Raw genomic sequence first — 24822 nt, 5'->3', positions numbered from 1 at the left:
TTTAAAAGCAACAGTACTAATTTCAGTTTTACCAACCATGATCATTTGCTGGCATCTTAAGTGATAGGAATAATAATAGTTTATTATTCAATTCATATTTATTTTCATTTAGTTGCTCTTTCAAGGGTCGTTATGGTCAAAGATCTGTTGCTTAACATACCTACTGAAAAGACACTTGTTAATGAATTCATAGAGAGGAAAAATAACAAAACAGAACCATGAAGCTCCACCGTGCCATTTTGACAACCACTTTTCAGAGTACAACAGCACTTTAAATCTCAATTTTAATAACAACCTTGGATTAAACATTGTGCAAGCATAAACCATTCCACATAGTTTACAACAGATATTGGCATGACATATTAACAAATGCTTAACATTAAGCACTGAAGCCTGCCCAATGTGAAGTGGTGCCCAAAAGTAGAAGAGGGCATATGAATATGAGTAAGCACCTGCAACAATATGGACATTCTTCTTCACCCACATGGAAGCAGCAGAGCAGGCTCTTGTTGGTATCCAAAAGTATTGGGAGGGACCTGGCCCTAGGATTTAGTTTAAGGGATGGAGAATGTGCCTCCCTCCCTGCCAACAAGTTGATATGTCTACAGCGAGGGATATTTGCAGCTTCTGTTCAGAGCATCAGCAAGATACATTCCCAAACCCTTTCAACCATTCCCAACTAGAAGAATATTGCCCTGACTGGGGGATGATTCCTATAACAGAGGATGCAGCAGAGACAGAATCTGTTCCCCTGACTGCAGATCACAGCAGATTTTGGCTTTAAAAAATTAGTGGCTGAGAAACTATTGTTTAATATGGTGCAAAGTATGGATAGAATTCAGTATCTGTTACATCAGACCACTCCGGATAGAAGTTAGGCACAGGAACAATGTCTCAGATCAGTAGTTATATTTGCAGATAGTCAGGAAATGTATGGTAAAAATTGTCAAAAGCACCTAAGCTCCATTTTCAAAAATGAATTGGGCACTTAGGATCCTAAGGATACGTGTCATGACCCAGAATACCCATCAAACTGCTCTGATTTATTGCAGGAGACCAGAATGCACATCCCCTTTCTCTTTTCTGGCTTCAGTCAAGCATAAGGGCCTATGCTGGTTCTGAAATATTGTTTGTCATTTATATAGATAGGTGTGCACAGTGCTTTAATAGGTTTCTCCCAGAGAAACATCAACTATGATTTCAATGAGTAATAATCATAAATAAGTGTTTGTTACAGCTGATGGAAACAGCAGTTTGCTTTTTTTTTAATATAAGGTTTCAATATCATATGCTCGACAGCCTAGCTGGTTTGAGAATCACATTTATTTTTTCTCAGCTCTGTTTGCAGGCATGGCTCATTAAACCATTTATTATATAAATTGGTTACTTCAAATCATGCACTGGATAGTGGTTCTAAGTCAGAAACATGGGGTAGGGTGTCAGTCTGTAAGTAAATTATCCTCAGCTGTCACTCAAACTGACTGACTGCCTTAATTCCTCAAGGGTTAAAAAAAATTCTCACATTGTAACTGCCACTGAAGCTTACAGAGGCTATGTCTACACAGCAGCTTTATTACAGAATAACTGAAGTTATTCCTAAATAACAAAGAGCGCATCTACACAACAAGCCATTAATTTGAAATAATGGCGAGCTGGAGCACTTCTTACTCCAACTCCTATAACCCTCATTTCACAAGGAGAAAGGGAAGTCAAAGGAAGAGTGTTCTTCCTTCAATTTCCTGTAGTGTGGATAGCACCAAAAGCTCAATTAAGCTATTTCAACTTCAGCTACACAATTGACTTAGCTGAAGTTGCGTAGCTTAATTCAACTTTTGCCCTGTAGATGTGCCCTAACAGCCCACCAACAGCAGAACTCCCAAGCCTGGAATATTCTCCTCTTGCTGCAGTTTATATACTGTGCAGAGAAAATGAAATCCCTGGCATTTGTATAACTGTCTTGCATTTGTTATGGCAGTTTAAGCACTTGCATTATATATTGTTATATTTGGTCCTTATTATGCTGAAATAAAAATTCAGTTCAAGATGAAACCTACTGTATGTTTATTTTGCGGGGGTTAAGGAAAATCTGTAGTGTTTGACTAATGAAGAATGTTCATAAAGTAGCAATTTTGTGGTCATAGTGGTTTCTGTTCTAATGCAACATTTGTTTGCAAACATGTAACAAATATTTGGCCCACAATAGGATCCAATAATTCTGCCTGCCTTGGAAAACATGTGTCCAAGCCGACAGTCCTTACTCAGAAAATGCTACTTTTTAACCTACTATTTCAACAGCTTGGCTATTACCACTATACACATGAGTGATTGCATTGTAATGTGACATCTTCCAAAACTGCATTGATCAGTCCATGGTGTTGAGTTATGTAATTTTGCAACATTTATAAAGCCAGTGGTTTTCAAATGCACTCAAGGGAACTGAGGGGCATAAATTCCATCGATTTTTTTTTCCCATTGGACTTGTACTTGTAAAAACTTAGGCAAGCTTAAAAATCTCCTGCTAAAAGTTTGGGCATGATTCTCTTGTGAGTCAGAAATACTAATGAAGTCAATGGAATTGCACTGGAATAAGACTGCTGTAATGAGGCCTCTTGTCTTCTTTTTTAAAATTCTCATGACTTCTAGGTGACAAAACCTAATATAGCATTTTTCAGGTAGGTCTAGTTTGCAATTAGACCATGGAGCTGCCTACAACCTGGGGACAGGTGAATAAACTCAGTTAACATTTATGAACACCAACTAAAAATGGAAACCATTGGGCACTCATGTGGAAAGGCATATAATCTTGAACAAAACCAGCTTTATAAAGATAGCCTTGAAACTGCAACTAAGGGCAGGTCTACACTAACACCCACCCCTTCCTTCCAACAATCTAATCTACGTGGCTTTGGCTAAATTCAATGTACTTACTGTTCTCCCAACAATGTTGGCTACTTTTCTCATCGTGGTGAAGTTTTGGAGTTGACAGGAGAGTGCTTTGAGATGCGATAAATCGATGGCCGGTGGTTTGATTGCTGCAAAATGGATCCCCGGTGGAGACAAGCACTTAGGTTAGGAAAATTAGTGAGGTGTGACTCTGATAGCATCTTTGACATGCTAGTTGCACTAACAATCACCATTCATCTGTCTAACAGGCCTTAACATATTTTGAAAATAGTGATCAAAATCTATCTTAGCTCTGCACACACTCACAACTTTTGTCACATGTGCAAGGAATTACCACCATTCTTTCTGATCTAGTGTAGAGTGTGGAGGCCCATAGAAAGAAGAGACAGTTGTATGTGCTGTAGTTCCCTGAAATAACTAGTCATGAATGCTCTAAATTTCTCTAATCACCATATGGAGGTAATTCTGTGCTGTGGCAAAACAGACTTTGTCAGACCACAGCACTGTTGGATGACTAATTCACAAATATTTTCTCCTTCTTGCTCTGGCCTATTTTCCAAGGTTGACCACTTTCTGTAAAGTGACCTCTGCTCAGGTGGCAGTAACTCCTTTTGCCTTTTCAATAAGCTGTTCTCCCAGCAGGTAGCCCTACAAAGATCCAAACACATGGAGAGGATCTACTTCCACAGCACAGACACAAATTGTATTGAAGTTTGTATTCACTGACCGTAGCTTGAATATGCTGCTGGAAAGGAAACTGGTTCAAGGCAATCTGCTTTGCACTAATTGTTAGATAGTTTTCCCAAAGATTCTGCTTTGAAATTCCAAATATTCAAAATGGGAAAAAAGTGCACATAGTGGTTAGAACAGTGGACTCCAATTTAGAACTTTTGAGATCTATTCCTGAGTTGGCTGTAGAATTGTTCTGTGACTTTCGGCAAATTACTTTACCTCTTTTGCTTCAATTTATCCATTAGCAAATAGTTCTAATATGGACCTACATCGGAAGGGTGCTATGAGACTAATTCAGTGATTGCAGACCACTTTGATATTCTGAGAAGGAGAAAGACATTCCCCACAGTCCCCTCACACACCAGAGCCTAGTGGGGCCCAGGCTAATTGATTTTGTGTGCTCTAGTCTCACAGTAGGCCTTGGGGACTGGACCCGGGCAAGGCAGAGGCCGCATTCAGCCCCTGGACCTGAGGTTCCCACCCCTGAGTTAAAGGAACATAATGTAGATGTAAGGCATTAATGAAACAACTGAAACAATGTGGAAGATTACTGTGGCAGCATAAGGTTAATCTTTCCACCGTCCCTTAACTAGGAGATGTATTCTGTTGTCTGTGTGAGAGCATATAGGTTAAGAGTGAATTTTATGCTACTAGTATGGTTCTTCTCCTAATATTTAGTCACTGGCCTCTCCTTATCCCTTGTTTCCCACCTGGTCTGATCCTTCCATAGCTTCCAAAATCCTCTTGCACAGCTGCAGTTGTGGGTCAACTTGGTTTATCTATTAAGTCAGCACACTGAATGGTATGTCCATCTTGCAAGAGAATCAATCCACATTTTAATTGAATGTGTCCGTTTTTATTCTACATTTCCTGTCCCACCAAGAGGAAGGACTCTTTCTTTTACAAATACTTACATTATTTTATTTAACTTATATGTACGTTCACATATATTATACTCCATACGTAGCTAGATGTATTACGCATACGTTCATATAAATATATGTTTAATATTATACTATACAGAGCAATGAATATATCACAGACAGATATATGAAAAAAGGTTATTTACACAGCATCACAAAGGGATCCAATAAAATTTTCTGTTGAAGGAAGAGGTCAAATGGTCTGTGATGTCATAAATCTAGTTCAGTAAATAAAGATATAGGTGTAGTACAGAAAAAAATTGAATTAAAAAAGAAAACATTGAGTTTTTAAAGTAATTAGAAAATTGGGAGTAGGCTTAGCATCTATCGCAAATGCATCCGTAAGTCAGGGGTGCATGAGCCCATGAGCTGGATCCGGCCCCCATCTTAACTTGATCCAGTACATGGCAAATCTCCATGCCACTGGTAAGAAGCCCCAGGTATTGGTGCACCCAAGCAGGGCTGAAGCAAGAGTTCCAGTGCCCCAAGGCCATTCCCACTACAGGCCAGGCCAGATGAAGAAAGGGATTTTAGGGGCTGTAGCCCAGGCCCTGGGCTAAGGGGAGAGCTGCAAAAAATCTACAGGACCCAAAAATTCCAGCTCTTTTTGCCAGCCCCCTTAGTCCAGGACCCTGGGCTGCAGGCTCTAAAGCCCCTGTGCACTACCTGGATTTGCCTGGCCTGGGGGGAGAGGGAGGCAGCTGTGCATGCTGCTGTCCCCCTACACTGTGAGTGCCTAGGGCAGCTCTGTCTCTGCTCTGCCCTTGCCCGCAAGCTCTACCTCTGCATCTCCCATTGGTCAAAAGTCCCAGCGAATGGGAACTTTGGGGGCAATAGCCCCAGTGCCTGTAGGCAGCCTGCACTGAGCCACCTTCTGCCCCCCACAACCACCAAAGGGGACCTGCCTCAGGTAAGTGTCCCACAACCCAATCCCCTGCCCCAGCCTTGAGCCTCCATCCCTCCCCTAACTTCCTCCCAGACCCCACACCCCAACCCTGAGCCCCCGCCCTTATCCCACTTCAGCACCCTAACTCTTGCCCAGGCCCAGCACCCCACCCCAGCCTTCTACCCTGAGCCACTTCCCACAGTCCAAATCCCTTAGCCCCAGCCTGGAGGTGCCTCCTGCATGCTGAACATTTCATCCCCAGCCCCACCCCAGAGCCTGCATCCCCAGTTGGAGCCCTGACCCCCTTCTGCACTCGCCTTTCTGCCTCAACTCACAGCACCCTCCCTCATTCTGAACTCCTCATTTGGGCCCCACCCCAGACCCTAGAGGGCCCCACAAATTCTAATAGGCCCAGGGCCCCAGAAGAGTTTATCTGGTGACTTGAGTAAGGTTTTTGTTTATTTGTTTTTTGCTTGTTTGCTTGCAGGTAAGTTGAGTGACGTTTTTTTTTCTCTCTTTTGTGTGGCCGGAACTGATTTTTCTATGGGTCAGTGGCCCCGACAGGGAAAAGGTTCTAAACCCCTGCATTAAGTGTTGTTCAGAACAGCTGGATGTGTATTCATCAGCTCCTGCTCTATGAGATAATCCCAACTGTCTATATTCTATACTTCCTTGGTTTTGTTCTTTCACTGGTAGAAGTATAAGTCAGTGACCTTGTTATATAATACAATATAAACTAATGGCATGAAATATGTATTTGAAGTTCTTTGAAGGAATGCAGCAGAAACAGAATTGAGAACTGTGACGCTGCAGCCACTTAGAAGCAAATAGCATCATGTACCAGACAAAAACACCACTATAAACAGAATAACAGGCTTTGGATCCTAAACACCAATATAGGTTTTAGCATGCATTTAGAGTCCATTGTGCACATGTTACTGCAGCATGTGTGCACCAACCAGAGAATGCCTCAACATTTGGATTTGCAGCATCAGAGAAGCAAATTTAAAGACTGATTTTTGAAAGTTTCCTCCCATATGTTTTGTATTAATTACTTAATTATATTCTGATATCTCCTACCCCGTCTCTGAATTCCAAAGGCCTCTAGACCTCCCTCATACTTCACAAATCCCTCGTGAGACATTTTTTTCCTTCACTAGGGATTCTGAGGCCTGAAAATAGAGAATAATACTAGTTCAGGTATATATAAATGAGCTGCAATCACTTCCAATTGCAGTGTAGACATACTTCTTCCTCTTTTTCATACTAAGGGTATGTCCTCTCCCCATTCCTCTTATTTCTCACTTTCCCTAGATCTGGTTAGCACCTGCTTATCTTATAAAAGATGAGGATCAAAAGTTCATCCTTTCTGAGTTCACTTTGTTGTGAAAATCCAGAATAAAATCAATATTTTAAAAATATTACCTTCTTCAAAGATTCACTCCGCAACATATGAGTACTGCAGAGATCAAAACCCAGTGGAACTGATGCAGAAGTGAAATGCAATACTAATTTATTTAAAAATAAAATAAGGATGAGGGCTTTTGTAAACACCAGTATATTCCTTGTTCTATTTATGCCATAACATGGTATCAGTTTATTTGCAAAAATAATATCTATTTTTAACATTACACGTGATTGCATAATTAGAGAATTGTATTATGCAAACACCTTAGAAACCCTTGATGATGGTGTGAGAAGAGAGGCATTATCAGCATGCATAAATGAAAAGAGAGTAGTAGTATTCAATTATAACTTTGGTGAAGACTCTGCAGTCAATATTCTGCCTTAGTCTTTAAAACAGCAGTAAAACTAATTAGATAAAATGAAGGTGTAATAAAATGTGAGTACACATAATAACGAAATGACAAAGACAGGGAAAAGTTGTATAAGAATGTAATAGGGAACATTAATGTTGCCTTAAAAGTTGTAAACCTATCTATGAACGCTAGGATCTGTGGAAACATGTGTGCCAGTGTTGTGGACAGAGTACTTGATTGTAAGTCAGGAGACATAGTCCTGACTCTGCCATTGGCCTGCTGGATGACTTTGGCCAGGTAATTTAACTTCTCTGTGCCTCAGTTTCTCACTTTGTAAGTGTTTTGAGATCTACTGCTGAAAAGCTGTGGAAGCCCTAGGTATTATTATAGTAAGAAATATCACTGTCTGTTAAATTCTATGTGTAGAAGATTTACCCAGGATTGTTCAGATCCTTACCTCATAATTTTTGTCCTTAACTCATAATTTTGGGGAGTTTGAAAATAAAATGAAAATGTGCATGCTTCATTTAAACCATTGCTCTGGGGTGGAGCTAGAGATGAGGCTTCAGTATACAGGCTGCCCCGGGGAGGAGGACTACCTCAGCCCTTTCTCACCACAGCTGCTTGGGGCCAAGTGAGAAGCATCTCTCCATGGCCACTGCAGCTCCAGCAGGTACAGCCAAGGGAGGGTGCATTTCCCTCCACCCCTGCTCCAGCAGGGGCAGGCCCAGGTTCATCTGTCCCCTGCATTCCTCAGCAAGAGTGAGGAATGCAACAAATGGGGCACTTTCCCCTCACTCACTGATAAAGGGGAACAGCCAGCAAGTGTATTAATTGGGAGGGGCTTCAACCACCCCACCCTGCCTAAAGGGCATCTGAGGGGTGGGAGGCTTGGGGCTGAGGCAGTCATGGATGGGAGTGGGGGGAAGCCCCCAGCCAGCCCCTTTCACCTGCCTAGTGATTCTGTCTCTTTTCTGTTTAGTTTTATAGAAGCAATCCCATTCCAGGCATATCCCATTTTCCTGGCAGAACCAAACCCTTCCCTTGCTTTAAGTTATGATAAGAGGGAGCTGTATATCAAATTTGGTGGTTCTAGTTCTTACCATTTAGGGGAAATTCTTGAACAAACAGACAGACAGACACATGGAGAGACCCACAAACTCTCTAAAATATAGAGTAGATAGTTGTAAAGCCAGCAAAAGCTTTATCAACATTAGGGTTCCCAACAGTGAGAATTTTTGGTATAATTCCCAGCAGTTGTCAAGTCTGATGATTCAAACTGTTCTGCATTTTGTCCTTGCACATACTGGCAGCAAGCTTGTGTTCAGCACAGTTTCTTCTCCACATCTAGTCTTCATCTTGGAAGCCCTATGCAACTTTCTAAGTAGGTGGGATATGTTATCTGACTTAGTCATTTCTCACATCCCCACCCAAACGTTACACGAGCCCCCTACACATTGAATGCCTTCTCTGACCTGGTTCAGCAAGACTCATTTCTGCCACCCACACAAAGGGATTCAGACACGACATTTTCTTCTAAAAGACATTTTTTTTTAAATAATACAACTGTTCCATGTACATGCCTTTGCTGAGTTAGTGTGTCACCTCATTGTAGTGAGCACAGTATCTCCCTCCTGCATTCCACTTTTTTCCCTCCATCACACTGTGTGTAATATCAGATTGCAAGCTTCTCAGGGTTGGGGCCTTGCCTATGGCTTATGTACTGTGAGGAGCCTAGCACAATTATGGGCATTATTAAACAAGAGTTCTGTATGGACCAGTCCCACTCCTACCAAAGTCACTGTTATTAGGCCCTTACTTAAATGTCAAGAAGTGCACTCAGGATTCCACTTTCCATCTCTCATTGTTGATGGCCTCTGTAGCTCCTTCAGGAAGCAGATATAGTGGAATTTTTGAGAATGGAAAAGTAGGAGTTCCATGCCTGTGCATGGGCTTAGTTTCTCATACCATCACCAGAGCAGGTATGGCAGATAGAAGCTAGGGGTTGCTCTGACTGGATTGCCACCATTGGATAAAAAAATACAACCAGTCTTGCAGATGATGGGAAGAAAATGAGCAAACTATTTCTCTGTTTTTCACCATGGCTTTCTTAATCTTTCCTGTCCTCTATTTTCCCATGTTTGTTCTTATACCACCAGTTGCCCTCTTTCTTCTCCATTCTTCCCACTCCCAAATTATCTCCTGATCTCCCCTTAGGCTATGTTTAGACTGCAAGCCTCTTTCGAAAGAGGCTCTTTCGAAAGTGTCCGAGACAGAACATCAGAAATGGCTGCCCGTCGCAGGGAGCCATAGCCTGTAATACCTCTGAGGCTGGTATAGGGGGCTCTGTCTGTGAGGTGGAGTGTTTTCCATATAAAGGCATGTAAATTAATAATCTTCCCCTGCTCGCTCCACCCATTGCAGTAACAGATCAGCCAGTGGGCTGACTGGTGCTCAGGCCTGCTACTCCACCCACTGCAGCAAAAACCAACCTATGGGGTGATAAGTTCACAGGCAATAAAACAGGCAGGCAGCCACTCTCTCACTGGAGATTCGCATTGAGTGAACGCCTGGCCTGATCACCCAGACGCCTTGCACCCCCCGCTCTTGAGTCTTACTGAGCGTACTCCGAGTTGGTCGACCCGAGTGGAGACAGTTTATGAGCGTGTGACCGGTACTTGTGTTCCTGCTGTCTCCAGAACTGGTATAACACCCCCCCCCCCCACCATCACCCCTATCCTAATTGATTTTTTAGTTGTCCTTATTGCTTGCCAAGTGACAGTGGCTAAAAAGTTACTAAGTTAGTTTATAAATAGTTGTGGTTTAGGTTTTTTACTGTTTCCTTGTATAAAGTTGTGTAAATAATCAGCCCTATGGACAATACCAGTGTTAATTCAACTGTTCCTAACCCCTGGGCAGTTATTGGGAATTATTGTGATTTAGAAAAGCCTCAGGGAATTGTTTTGTGTTGTCTGGCAATCTGTTTAATTTTTGTTCTGATGATTGTCTGGCACCATCAAAATAAAATCAGTTTGTGCTTTTTAAAGCCCCCAGTTGTGGTCTCATACTTTCCGGCATCCCTTCGAACCTCGTGTATTACGGGGACTGACAGAAAGATACTTTCGAAAGAGCCTCTTTCGAAAGAGAGCGTCTAGACTGCACGTTGAACTTTCGAAAAAGCGGCTTGCTTTTTCGAAAGAAAGCATCCAGTGAGTCTGGATGCTCTCTTTCGAAGAAGCCCTATTTACATTGAAGAACGCCTTCTTTCGAAAGAGGAACTTTCGAAAGAAGGCGTTCTTCCTCGTGAAATGAGGTTTACCGCCATCGAAAGAAAAGCCGCGTTCTTTCGATTTAATTTCGAAAGAACGCGGCTTGAGTCTGGACGCAGGGGAAGTTTTTTCGGAAAAAGGCTACTTTTCCTGAAAAAACCCCTGAGTCTGGACACAGCCTTAGAGTTAAAAACAGCTTTAAAAATAAACTTTCAAGGGTTACACTCAGTAAGGGTATGTTTACACTACCCTCCTAGTTCGCACTAGGAGGGTAATGTAGGCATACAATGAAGCCCACGATTTGAATTTCCTGGGCTTCATTTGCATAAGCGGGGAGCCGCCATTTTTAAAACCCCGCTTGTTCGAACCCCGTGCAGTGCGGCTACATGGGGCTCGAACTAGGTAGTTCGGACTAGGATTCCTATTCCGAACTACCGGTACACCTCGTGAAACGAGGTGTGAAATGAGGTGTACTGGTAGTTCGGAATAGGAATCCTAGTCCGAACTACCTAGTTTGAGCCCCGTGTAGCCGCGCTGCACGGGGTTCGAACAAGCGGGGTTTTAAAAATGGCGGCTCCCCGCTTATGCAAATGAAGCCCGGGAAATTCAAATCCCGGGCTTCATTTGCAAGTGTGGTATGCCTACATTATCCTCCTAGTGCGAACTAGGAGGGTAGTGTAGACATACCCTAATAGAGTTGGGCTTCTTTTGGTGAGGAGAACAAATAATTCATTTACCAAAACGTGCAGTTTGGGGTCAGTTGAAACTGTTCACTAATTGGGGTTGAACTCAACAAATAGTTTCTCTAAAAATAGTCAAAGGGTTTTATCTCAATGGCTGTGTCTACACTGGGCCACTTATTCCGGAAAATCAGCTGCTTTTCTGGAATAAGATGCGAGCTGTCTACACTGGCCCTTGAATTTCCAGAAAAGCAACGACGTTGAACTGTACAAAATCAGCCGCTATTCCGGAAAAACTATTCTGCTCCCGCTCGGGCATAAGTCCTTATTCTGGAACACTGTTCCGGAAAAGGGCCAGTGTAGACAGCCCAGTAGTCTTTTCCGGAAAAAAGCCCCGATCGCGGAAATGACGATTGGGGCTCTTTTCCGGAAAAGCGTGTCTACATTGGTCACGGACACTTTTCCAGAAAAGGCGCTTTTCCGGAAAAGCAGCCTGCCAGTGTAGACGCTCTTTTTCCGGAAATACATATAAAGAAAACTATTCTGTTTTAAGCATTTCCGGAAATTCATGCCAGTGTAGACACAGCCAATATGTTTACATGGAGCATTTCAACTTTTCATTTCACATTTTGTTCTGAAATTTAGTTTTGATATATTTAGGAGGCACAATAAAGGTAAGAAAACTGAAAATGAAATTAAACAAAATGAAAAAAAGACGAAAACAGAATATTTATTCTGACCCAAAATATCTTTTTGTTTCAATGAAGAAAAGGGACAAAGGCAAAATATTTTAGGAATTTTGCTTTAGTAGCTACATATCACCAGATTAAAGGAGCACCTGAGGATTGAGGGGGAAATCTAAGGACTGCTTCAGTTCCACAAAATGTCTTTTTGAGTCATGAATACTCCAGGGACATTTCAGAGGGTGGAATAGAAATGAACCCCAACCACAGAAATTGAACATTATAAAGGACTGGAATGTTCCTACAGACCTGGACCACATAGTTACCTGTCATTGTCAGTGCTCACCTATTCTTCCTATCAGCTGGCCAGACAGATGATGACTTGTCTGTGCCATAAGCACCCAAATTAATCCAACACTGATTTTTTTTGTAAGGCAGGGCATCATTTTCTCTGCCTCCCACCACTAGAGGCAGATCACAGTCCTGGACTAATTTCTCAGTCTCCATGTAGTTAGAGAAATTTTGATACACCTGGAGGCACAGCGGTTGGTTGACCTCAGAGACTCTATAGAAGATTTATTTTAAAAATTCGGAGCAGACAGAGCCATTAGAACAACTAACTAAGAACAAGTCTGGGATGGATAGAGACACACAAAAGCATGTGAGCCACTGAAGGAGAGAATTCTGAAATATGCTGTGCTTAAATTCCCACAGTCGCCTTGTCCGTTTGTGTTAATGTGTGATGTCCCAAAGTCGCTATAAGTTTTAAATTGGACAAGTAGATGAGCTTAGTGGATGCAGATCAGTGGTTTTCAGAGGCTGTATATTAAATGAGAGGGAAACCAAGTATTCAGCTACAGAATTGAAGTGTCTGGCTGTTGTGAAGACATTCAAGCCCTATCACTTGAATTGACTAGGTACAAAATTCACAGTTTACACAGCTCAACTTAGAATGATACCAGTGGAAGTGGATTTTCTTTAGCTGTGCATGACTACAGGTGGTAAGCATTGGGCACTTTCTTGTCTTCACTGTCAAGAAAGGAAAGGATGTGGGGAGCAGGAACACATGGGGAGAAGGCTTTTAAGCCAGCTCCCTGTGTGGACCAGCTCCCAGTGCAGACACCTGCCACCCTTTGCTGCTGCCTCTTATACAGAGGCAGCAGCGTGGGGCAGCAAATGGGAACTGGTATATTCAGGGAACCAGCTTAAAAACTGGCTCTCCATGCATACCAGCTCTGGGGGGGCCAACTGCCAATTTCAGTGGTTACACGTTTACTTAATTACACACATTTTAACATCCCTACTAGACATGATATTTGGGGATTGTGTGGTCCTCATGGAAGGATTTGCCAAGAAACTATTAAAAAACCTCTCCTATATGTTATGCCATCTTTTGTCAATAGTACAATTTTGGAACTCTTGTTCAACACTACAGGCAGTCCCCGGGTTACATGGATCCGACTTACATCGGATCCCTACTTACAAACGGGATGAGGCAACTCCGCACTAGCTGCTTCCCCCCAGCAGACTAGGGAGACGTGAAGCTAGCGCCCCCCTCCCCAGCAGACCAGGGAGACGCGGAGCGGCTTTTCTCAGCAGACACCTGAGCTTGAGAATAAAGGACTGAGGGAAGTGAGGTGTGGGAGAATAAAACTGAGCTCTGGAGAAATCTTTGGCTAGAGTTTCCCCTACAATATGTACCAGTTCCAACTTACATACAAATTCAACTTAAGAACAAACCTACAGTCCCTATCTTGTATGTAACCCGGGGACTGCCTGTATTAAAATTGGAGGAAATTATCAGTGATGACATCATTCATTAATTACTCTCATTATTCCTTCTTTCCCATTTTTTTTCATCTTATGAAGATGACACTCTTTAATTATGTTTTGGCAGCTGTATTTAAACCATTCCCATAAGAACATGAGTGCTTATGTTTTTAATTGCTAATGTTGCCTATAGAAATAATGATTACTGAGAGATAGTTCAGCATGACAAGCCAAATGTACATATCAGAAAGGGAAACATCATTAATTTATTCTGTCTTCTCGTAGCCTTCCTCACTGAGTCTCATTGTTTGCTCTCTTCATGAAGGAGGATTCCATCAATAAAACTTTTATCAAAACAGGGGAAGAAGTGCTGGTACACTACTCAAAAAATGTGCCTTCTATCCTGAGGCAGCTCTGTGCTTCTTCAAAAAAAATGGACACAGAGAATTAATATTGTAATAATTTTTATATAATCATTAAGCTGTTAAGGTAGCATCCGTTTTATATCAATGAGAGCACTAAGAGATACATGAAGTTTCAATGCAGCCATCAAATAAATGAGCCAGTATTGCCTCAGGTATCATCATTTGAAACTTTTTTTAAATAAAAGTTTTAAATCAGGGCACCAGAGAAGTATCAATACATTATACCCCTAGGTTTTAAATGTTTCAAGACCTGAGTGTTATAGAGCTATTCCATTAACTTTCATTTTGGAATGTTTTTGTCCCATCTTGAATGTCTCCCTCAGAGTAATTTGGTAGATTACCACAGCAGTTTTCAAACTGTGAGTCAGGATCCAAAGTGGGCCCCTCTGCTGTTTTAATGAAGTTGCTAGGGGTGGTATTAGATTTGCTGGAGTCTGAGCTTGAAGCCTGAGCCCATCACTTGGAGCCCAAGCTAAGCCTCACCACCTGGAGCCAAAACCAAAGCCTGGGAGTTTAAGCTCTGTGTGTTAGGGGCTCAAGTTACAGTGCCATCCCCCACCTGGGCCTGAAGTCTGTGGGCTTTGGTTCTGGCTCCCTGTCTTGGGTCAGTGGGGCTCGAGGTTTGGCTTTGCCCCTCCCCTCTCAGGATGGTAGAGCTCAGGCTTCAGTCCCCCTCTTGTGGGGTCATGTACTAATTTTTTTTTTGTCAGAAGAGAATAGCAGTGCAATGAAGTTTGAGAACCCATTTCCATGGATGTCTTTCTAATAACAGACGTGAGGTAGCTTCTGCTTCTGCTGTGCATTTATAGGTACTATAACATCATTAGCATCCTGCCAGTGATAGAGAATGTAGCTTGCAGGAACCAATGTATTGTTCTCTTATGAAAATGAATCATTTTAAATTTTCCTTTCATCCCAAATTGGAATTCAAAATTGAAATTTCAAAATTTCCCATGAAACAAAATTTTCAGTTTGGTAATATCAAAATAATCTTGTCAAAACATTGGGTAGGCTGAAGGACTTCATTTCATTCCATTTCAATAAGATTTAAACCCTTTGTTTCATTGTGACTAGTTTGTTTTTACTTGATCGTTTCAGTGTTTATATTTTGCCATATTGTATATATTATACAAGTCTACACAAAATGTTTCAATAATTTTTCATTGGACATTTCTGTGAAATTGATGAGTTCCTGAGAAATATTTTGAATTCAACAAATCAGCATTTTCTAATAGAAAATTGTACCAGTGGAAAATGCTTGACAATGTGTAGAAAAATTAGATTATTAGACAAAAAAAAGTACAAACCAACCATAGCACATAATGTGACAAAGGGCACTTGACCCTGGCAACTATCATAAAACAGGATACTGGGGTAGCTGGACCTTTGGACTGGCCCAATATGACCTTCTTATGTCATGTTCTTATGTTATGACAATGATATTATAGTAGGATTCTTTATTCACTACTGGGGTGCCTCCTCCCAACTGCTCTGTGATTAGTTCCTGCCAGATCTGAGACCCCTTTCCATCACTTGTTCACAAATCCCAAGGTCTTTCTCTCCAGGATTTGGCTGTTCCCTTTTAATGGGTTGGCCATACAGCTATCTCATTATGTATTTTCTCTTTCCCTGGGATGTCAAATTCACACAGTGCAAACCATCCCACACAGTCGCCAAATCCACTGTCCCGGTCATGCCACTTTCCAAGCAGCTGGTCAGGAAACCTGTATCTGCCCTCTATTCCAGATTCCTACTTGGGGACCATCTAATCAGCAGCCAAAATCTGCACCATCTTAACCCTTGCTGCCATTTCCCTGATCCTTTTTGCGTACCCTTTCCCCAGAGGATTCCTTCCTTCCCTCCCTCTATAATATCCAAAACGTGTCTTCAGGCTCCCTCGCTGAAATCCTTTTCTGCTGCCAGATTCCACCTATTCCTTCTCAGCTGGGCTCCATCATCATTTCGAGGTTTCTTGGGCCACCTGCTTCTCCTCAGCACTATTATATCTGGTCATTTGGCCTCTTCTCAGACTCATTAATCTTTTCTAGGCCAGCTGTGATGAACAGTATTCTAATATCTAAATCACAGATATTTTAGGATGATCTAATCATATTCCTAAATCCTAATGAATTGAATTATGTATTTATCATGTAGCCCCATAAGTGTATACTGTGATAATTAAATTAGAAAGACATGTTAATTTTATATTGAGCTGTTACGTAGTTTTCTTAGAAACAGTGAAAAATCATATCTTTTAAAATAATAATAGTAACTGAGCATTGTTAACTCGCAGTATTGACTAAGAGCTCTACTGTTAATCACTTATTTTTGTGAATTAGCGACTAAATTACCAGACATGATAGACAGGCAACTCTTCTTTAATTGTGCTCATTATAATATTTGATAGTACGCAAACAACTACAATGAAGTCCACTTTGAAAAAACAATTAAATATCAATAATGTGAGATTTGGCCCTAGCTGATTGTCGAGCAATGGGGAGACAGTACGAATTCCTTGTGTTAACTATGAAGAGTGTGGTTTATTATACTGTGGTTTATGGAGCGCATGTGTTTTCATTGGCTCCAACCATTGGTTCCATTGATTCTAATGCACTAATTAACCCTTTATTTCATCTTCTCTATTTCTTCTAGGTCTTACAGCTGCAGCATCTCTTGTGTCCCTGGCTTGGGCTTTGGCGTCCTACCAGAAAGCCCTCCGTGATTCCCGTGATGACAAGAAACCCATAAGTTATATGGCAGTTATAATCCAGTTTTGCTGGCATTTCTTCACAATTGCAGCCAGGGTAATTACTTTTGCTCTCTTTGCCTCAGTTTTCCAGTTGTACTTTGGGATCTTCATAGTCCTTCACTGGTGTATCATGACCTTCTGGATCGTTCATTGTGAAACAGAGTTCTGCATCACTAAATGGGAAGAGATAGTATTTGATATGGTTGTTGGGATTATCTATATCTTTAGCTGGTTCAATGTCAAAGAAGGAAGGACACGTTGCAGACTCTTCATTTACTATTTTGTGATCCTTTTAGAAAACACTGCCTTGAGTGCTCTCTGGTATCTTTACAAGGCCCCACTGATCTCTGATGCTTTCGCCATACCAGCACTGTGTGTGGTGTTCAGCAGCTTTTTAACAGGCATTGTTTTTATGCTGATGTACTATGCCTTCTTTCATCCCAATGGACCAAGATTTGGGCAGTCGCCAAGCTGTGCTTGTGAGGACCCTGTCACTGCCTTCACTATGCCCCCAGAAGTGGCGACAAACACTCTAAGATCGATCTCTAACAATCGGAGTGTCACAAGTGACCGGGACCAGAAATTGGCAGAGAGAGATGGGTGCGTGCCTGTCTTCCAGGTAAGGCCCACAGCGCCTTCGACACCTTCATCCCGGCCACCAAGGATTGAAGAGTCAGTCATTAAAATTGATCTGTTCAGGAACAGATACCCAGCCTGGGAGAGACACGTGTTGGACAGAAGCCTGCGGAAGGCTATTTTAGCTTTTGAATGTTCCCCTGCTCCACCACGGCTACAGTATAAAGATGATGCCCTTATTCAGGAGCGCTTGGAATATGAAACCACTTTATAAAAATAATAAAGACTTGAAGAAGCTACAAAGTTACAGTCCAAATTGTGGATTGACAGTAGGGCTGTGGCAATAACTAAACTGCATAGTACAATAGAGCAGCAAGTGGTAGTTTTCATAGTATGGCTATCATCATGATTATCATTTGATCCTCTGTATGCAGTCTGACTGCAGTTCAGTTCTAAAGCAGCATCACCTGAGAGCCTCGAAAAATCTATTTCTTTAACTGGGAAATAAACCCAGCTCATGACTCCCTGCTGCTATGAAACTCTGCTACACAATACTTACAATCAACAGGATGATTCTGATGAGAGCTTTCAACTTTAACCAGTAGTGCATTTTACTTTAGAAATGAACAATTGATATTTGCTTATTTAATGACAAAACAAACAAAAAAACGTTGTCAAAATAGCTTAATTGTACCAGGCAATGTTGCTGTTATAGAAAACTCTGGTTTCTGCAAAAAAGATAGGAGTATAATCCTCAAGTCTCCAGCAGCTAAACAGTTCAGTTTAGAATAGATTTGCAAGATAGTTCTCAATCAAAAAAGTACACTGTTTTGTATGCAAGCCTATCAAAGGAGTGTAAGCGAGAGTCTGATTAATCAGGTAATAAGCATTAGTACCAACAGAACTACTAGTTTTCTATAGAATTCAAAATTCATTTTAATTAAAATTTCAGTTCAGCAAGTTTCTTTTGACAGAAATCCTATGCAGCTCACTTCTGGCTTTCAGGAGGAACATGGAGCTCTAGCACCTAGTGATGTAAATTAAATGATAATCATGATTCAGTGTTCAATCTGCAAACACTTTAACAAAGAAAAGAAAGAACGAGGAAAGTGTAGGTTTCATACTCTGAACTTTTGAGGACTATGTTCAGATTCTGAGAGGAAGCATATGAACACATTGTAACTTAAATCTGTTTCAGGACTCAGAATGCATGGCTCTGTGTATGAATGTATGCAGGTGTGATAAGAGACGCAACATGCCATACCCTTCTAGTGCCAAACACTGTATCACTACGAGATTGATATTGTTGCCTGAGGAACAGAAAATGAGTGGCATGAACCCTACAAGAGCAGGAAGCAGAAAAGAACAATCAAGTTCTCCACATGTACAGACAGGTCTGTCCCCCCTCCCTCCACATAAGGTGAAAGTGATGTCTTTTAGAGGCTTTCAGCCACCTGTTAGTAAGTATATACCGTCAAGTACAATTAAAACAAGCTATGTGGAAGACCCTCTTGAAACTATTCAAGACTTGGTTCCATACCTATTAAAAATGAAGTTGACTCACTTGTAAAAAGTGTTTTTTGCTGCAAGCTTCTGGGTTTTAATACCATACCTCCCTAAGGTATGATCAAGTCTATGGTATCCTTCTTTATGTTAAAAGTATCCCCTGATGGTGCTTTCAGTTGCATTAAAGGTGCAAGTCAAAATTTGATAGTATTTTTTTTAAAGCTGGTGCAGAGTGAATAACTCATGGATTATTTCAATATTTTTGTAAAGTAAAATATGGTATATAATGGTGTTACTTTTTATAAACCACAAATCTTTTAATACATCTCATTCTCTTTAATAAGGTAGAATTTAAGAACTGGTCCACAAATTGTATCAACTGGCCTCCACAAGTAATTGTAAACATGTTTTTTACACATTATGGATTTAATTTGCAGTGTAATGCCATATGAAAGCCTACATGGGTACTTTTAGAATATTCTATAAAAAGTGAATCCTGTTTCAAGAATAGGTGGGTTGCAAAGACGCCAAAGGGTTTCCATGAGAAACAAATCAGTATAACTATGTCTATCCATCTTAGAAAAGCGGAGCACAACTGTAGGTTTATTATTTTAAGCATCATTGTCAGGGTGGAGAAGACCTGTGATTTTGATATTTTAACCACTGTCAGGTATATTAAGTGTAAGTCACTGCTGTATATGTTGCTGGAGAAGTTCAGTCTCTCCTGTTGTTATATTTGTAATATGAAATAACAGAAGATATATAACACATGGTTTCTTTGTATACATTCAATTAGCCATTTTCAATACTTAAATGATTTTTAATTGATGAAATGTTGAAAATCTGTTGTTTTTTGCTAGGGGCAAGATCCTCAAAACAAAGTATCTCTTAAAATGCAGGAATCTGCAAGTGAGAAAAATAAAAATTTTACTGTGACCAGAAAAATCACCCAGGTATGAAAATTTGCATAGAGGTTTGCAAATTAAGTAGTAGCCAGTTGCAGGCATGATCATTAAATAAAGTGATCATCTGATAGTCAGAATATGAAAACCTGTGGAAAGTAATTGCCCCCTTCCACGGGGATTCAGTTGATTATTCAGTAGGCATTAGTTTAGTCAGAAAATACAACATTTTGGGGAATCAAGTCCTTTGTCTAGTGAAATGCAATAGAACTTTCATTCCATAAGCAAACACCGGATCATCACTTAAAACTAGTGGTCAGTCTATACAAACCAAGCCGCCCCACGTTTTTCTTACCTGAAACATGAGGCAGTAGACTCATAACAGCTAAGTCTAGCTTTTAAGCTCCACTGGGATTCACAAAACCACATCCCATCTGCCATTTAGTCTGGCAGGTGCTAAAAATCCTAAGTATCTATATTTCATCTAAGTCCCCTTGCTTTCTTCTACTACCTGTGGAGGAGGTGGTTGGGTTCTCCCTACTTTTACCAGTAGTCAGTACAATCATCTGGGGTATATGAGACCCAGAACTCAGATTACTCCTCTGCCTGCTGTAGATCAGGGATTTGAACACAGATTTCTCCTTTTCCAGCTAAAAGGCCTAACCACTGGAGTAGAAGGCATTCCAGGGTAAAGCTCTCAATTTCTTCTATTTGAGCTGTTCCACCACCTTCCCCTTCTCCTGGGTTATTCCTGAGACAGGACTAATCTGGTTTAAGTGCCTAATTTAAGGAGAGGGAGCATAGCCGTAAATCTCAATTGGAGATAGGCATCTCCCTCCTGCCTAGAGTTAAGCACCTAAATCTCTTTGAAGGCCCACCCCTCTCCTTAGCAGTTCCTATTGTCTTAAGACAGCTTCCTGCTCTGCTTGCTGGTTTCTACGAACCTCTTTTTTAGGCGCCTAACTCTCCCCATGCAGTGAAAAAGTGCCTAATGTGGGGTTGTGCATTCCACTAGGTGGCAACAGGGTTTCTGCAAGATAGGTGTTGCAATTCAATATTTTACTCTTAAGTCCTCCTTGTGAATCTAGCTCCATGTCTTTTAAAAACACTATTAGAAATTGACTTCTACTGGAATAATTAAAAACCTGCACGTGTGAAAACAGTGTCCGGCTTTTTTAAGTCCTAAATTTAAATTTTGGTGAAGCTTACCAAATAAATTTGTTTAAAGAAACTTTGTCAAAGCCCAAGATTTGTATCGTAAGATTTTTGCTTTGGGGTTTGTTTGTTTCTTTGTTTTTTAGAGTTCAGTTTATTCTCCCACCAATATTTTTTTCTATTTAGAAAAAAAAATCAAATTTTTAAATACCTGATATTTTTAAATGATTTATTGCCGGTCCTAACTCAAAGAAAATTGCTATATGCGTGCTATCATAGAGGGTAGTATACCTAGCCTCACTTCAGGAATAAATCCAGTTGTGCTCATGGAGAAAGAAGCGTTTTATAGTAAGTCAAATTCTGATCCCTAAAAACTTCATTTGTCAATATCATGGATAGCTGGAAAGTGATTAGAACATCCACTGAAATCTATTTTTGAAATAATCTATATAGACTATTTGTTTTGCTATGAACAGTCAAGCTAAATAGTGGTACGAACATTCTTTTAGAAGTTCTTTGTTGAACACAGACCATTCCAGAAACCTCATCACTGCCTTATGAATAATTAATAATGGACATGCACTGTTCTTTTTACCACAATTTATAGTTTTAGGATTAACCAATAAAGTTCAAATAGGATAACAACAGAAAAAATAAAATGTTAAAATTTAAGCTTTTGCTTTTGAAGTAATCAAAAATCAGTTCTTTAACATTCCATTCTGGAATTATAGGAAAATAAACATAAAACACATAATAAATGAATGCTCAAAATTATGCTGTTGTGGAGGGAAAATACTGTGTCTCTTTGTCTGTTAGAAATTAATTTCATATTAGCTTTACCTAGTGAGCTGAGCAAATTTACCAGTAGATCTAAATGAAAAGGAGCTGTTTAAACATTGTCCTTAAACTTGGCCATTTTAAAGTTTGTAGGTTTATATGTTTAAGAAAAGATCATTTAAATAACCCCACACAAGTTACGCACTAACACTGATGTTTAAAAAGGGATTATTGATCATTTTAAAATGCCTATGTTATACAAATATTTATTTTTCATGGTTACTATAAATATTCATTATTAGCCTATTTGTTTCTGGAAAAAAAGCTTTTAAAGTGATTCTTCATTGTTCACCTTTCCTTAAAGCTCATCAAAAGCCTTAAAAAATGGCACTCTTCATGGAGTGGTACTTGGCTCCATCATTGCTTCAGCTAATAAAGTTGCTATTGTTTTGCTGTTTGCTTTTTGCGGTAGTGCAGTTCAGTCTGACTAAGATGCTGCAATTTACACTGTGGATCCCCCCACCCCTTGCACCGGCCTGCACAATGCCAAGGAAATGACTTCAGCCAATTGCTGAGGTTGTAGTGCTGCCTCTGTTGCCCCTGTGCAAGGTAGGAAGTGGAGTAAATTGCATTCATCCTAAGTGAGAGGGCAGCCACCTGAGCACAAACTTATTTCCGCTGAGCTGCTACAGAAGGTGCATGATGAAAATAATTACATGTGCCCAGGAATTAACAGGCTAAGCACTGTAATTACTAATTCTATACCACAACAGCACAGAATGTGGGAAGAATTATATAAAAACACAATGAGCCATTTAAATGTTACTAATTGTAGCAATTAGGCTAGCTCACATGAAGCCTGCTCTTAGCAGCCAGCCAAATGGAATAAGTGGCAAACAGCCATTTATACACTATAAACAACATGTTGTGAAATCCATCTCAATTGTTTATAGAAAAATGTCTGTTTATTTATACATATGAATCCTTTCCTCTTTCTTCTGTTACAACAGATAACATTTAAACTGAGAACAGACCAATTTAAACCTAAGAACAGGCAGACCTGAATATGGAATTCTGCATTTGCACTGTTTCCCATATGTCTTTGTGTTCACGTTGGTTTTTTTAAACAGGTTGCTGCAATTAGTATGAATGAATAAATTTTTAAGAGAAATTCTGTATCAGCTATACTCATTTCTAAACTGCTGCAGTGATCTGCTTCCAAGATGACTTCCTGTTCAGTCAAACAACAGATTTCACTATAGAACTGAGGGTGTGATCCTGCAAAAACTGGTTCATGCAAGTAGGATTTACAAGAATAATCTCACTGTATTAAATTGTATGCCATTGTTTTGCAAAGACTTTTGTGATCCACTGGATCTGATTCTGAGCTCACTTCCTTATTTTACCATTTTACGTATTTTACTTCATTGTCTTTAGTGGAATTTCTCCTGATTTATGTTGATATAAAAGAGATCAGAATCTGGGCCATTGACTTCAGTGACAATTTGAATGAGTAAGGATGACTTTTGTGGGTAAAGATTTGCAGAATCAGGCCCTCAGCCTGCATTGTTAGCACCTCTCTGAAATCAGCTGGAACATTGTTACGGACTCTGATGGAAGGATTTTAATATTGCTCAACTACAGCAGAAAACTGTACTCAAGACTTAATGATGTTAATCATTTTTCTCTCTTCAGTGCTGACACTAATATTAGCTGTATCTATTCAGTTGACATTTTTTATTTGTTGATCTACTCCGGTTAAATGGATTTTGAAAAATGTCTGTCCAACTTCAGTCATTTCAAATTATCGTTGTATGGTTTACTCTGGAACAGAACAAATACATTTATCAACAGCAACTTCATGTAAACACTGGGATTTGAGCCTGCAGTTGTGTTTTGGATTTCATTATTGGGACTTATTTGTATTGGGAAAATCTGAATCCTGGAGGGAAAATGCCAGATACACAAATAACTATCTGCCTGATGAAGGGACACAAAATACTTTGGTATTTTATGGGAAGGGGTAATTTTTGTACCAAAGCGTTTTTATCTAGATTATAGGAGAGTTGTGGGTATCACATTTGGGGGATGGGAAGTGCCAAGATTTGGTAAGATAAATTACCAAATAATAGAAAGACCACATGTAATTGATAAAAACAATTCACTATTCATAAAAAACACTTAGCCAAAACCTTGTTCACCAGAAATGATGAGAACAAGATAAATTTGAAATGGAGCAGATAATATATGTGTCAATTACAATAGGATGGCGCAGTAGGTAAATAGATACCCTAAAAATAGATATATCACATATTGTACAAGTATATTGCATCCTTTTAATACAGACACTGTACAGGAATATTTGCTTCTGGTCTCTTAAACCTTGGGCAGTTGCTTGCGATCTGGGAGCAAAACAGAAAAACATCTTCAGATCCAGTCAGTAATTATTATGCAATAGTTCTGCATCATCTCTGGTGCTCCTATGCACTTTCTCACCAGCCCCCATGTCCCCACATTTGCTGCTTTGCTGGAAAAAAGTCTGTATGGTCTGGTTTAAAGGTGAACATACCCTGTAAAGTCCATTGCAGCATATGGAATAGTCACTACTCAACTGAAAAGTTGGACTAAGGCCTGATACGGCAAATGGCTCACCCAGTGGGTTATGCAAGAAAAAGGCCTGAATATTTTCCCTAAACAATAATATTTATGAAGATTGTTTGTTTGGTTTTCTTACACAAACAATGGGCTCACACTTGGGCTGTATCAAAACTCAGTTGTAACTATTTGGAGTTTTGGGGGGGGTTTGTTTTTTGTTTTGGTTAATACATGTTGAGGTAACAAGTGTGCATAGAGACTTCCCCAATTCTCCAAGTGCAATGCCCCAAGAGTTAGATGGCAACGTTTGTCAATGGAAATAGATGTACACAATTTGTAATAGAGTTACATTATTTTCTTCCTTGATTTTGTACTTTTTATTTTCTGTAAAAACACACTCTAGCAGAAGCACGTGCTATAGCAAGTCACAAACGCAAACTGAAGGGCTACAGGGTATGAACTGGTTGGTAATTGGCATTCAACATTTTATTTTTCTCCCATATCTCCGCATTTGATAGAACAAATTAATT

At 40.2% G+C, this 24822-nt stretch overlaps 1 protein-coding gene across 1 annotated transcript in view; it reads left to right on the top strand.

The window, feature by feature from the left end:
- The window catches only part of XKR4 (XK related 4), a 287786-nt gene extending 264106 nt beyond the window's left edge, over positions 1 to 23680 (top strand). Inside the window, exon 3 of the mRNA XM_075920695.1 lies at positions 16685 to 23680. Within this exon, the coding sequence (XP_075776810.1) occupies positions 16685 to 17631 (947 nt within the window). The 3' untranslated portion in view covers positions 17632 to 23680. The remainder of the gene's footprint in view (positions 1 to 16684) is intronic.
- Positions 23681 to 24822: the final 1142 nt, after the last annotated feature.

Source organism: Pelodiscus sinensis, chromosome 2 (assembly GCF_049634645.1).
Source record: "Pelodiscus sinensis isolate JC-2024 chromosome 2, ASM4963464v1, whole genome shotgun sequence".
NCBI classification, from domain to species: domain Eukaryota; kingdom Metazoa; phylum Chordata; order Testudines; family Trionychidae; genus Pelodiscus; species Pelodiscus sinensis.
Note: the sequence above shows the minus strand (reverse complement) of the source record. Positions and strands in the feature narration are given on the sequence as shown.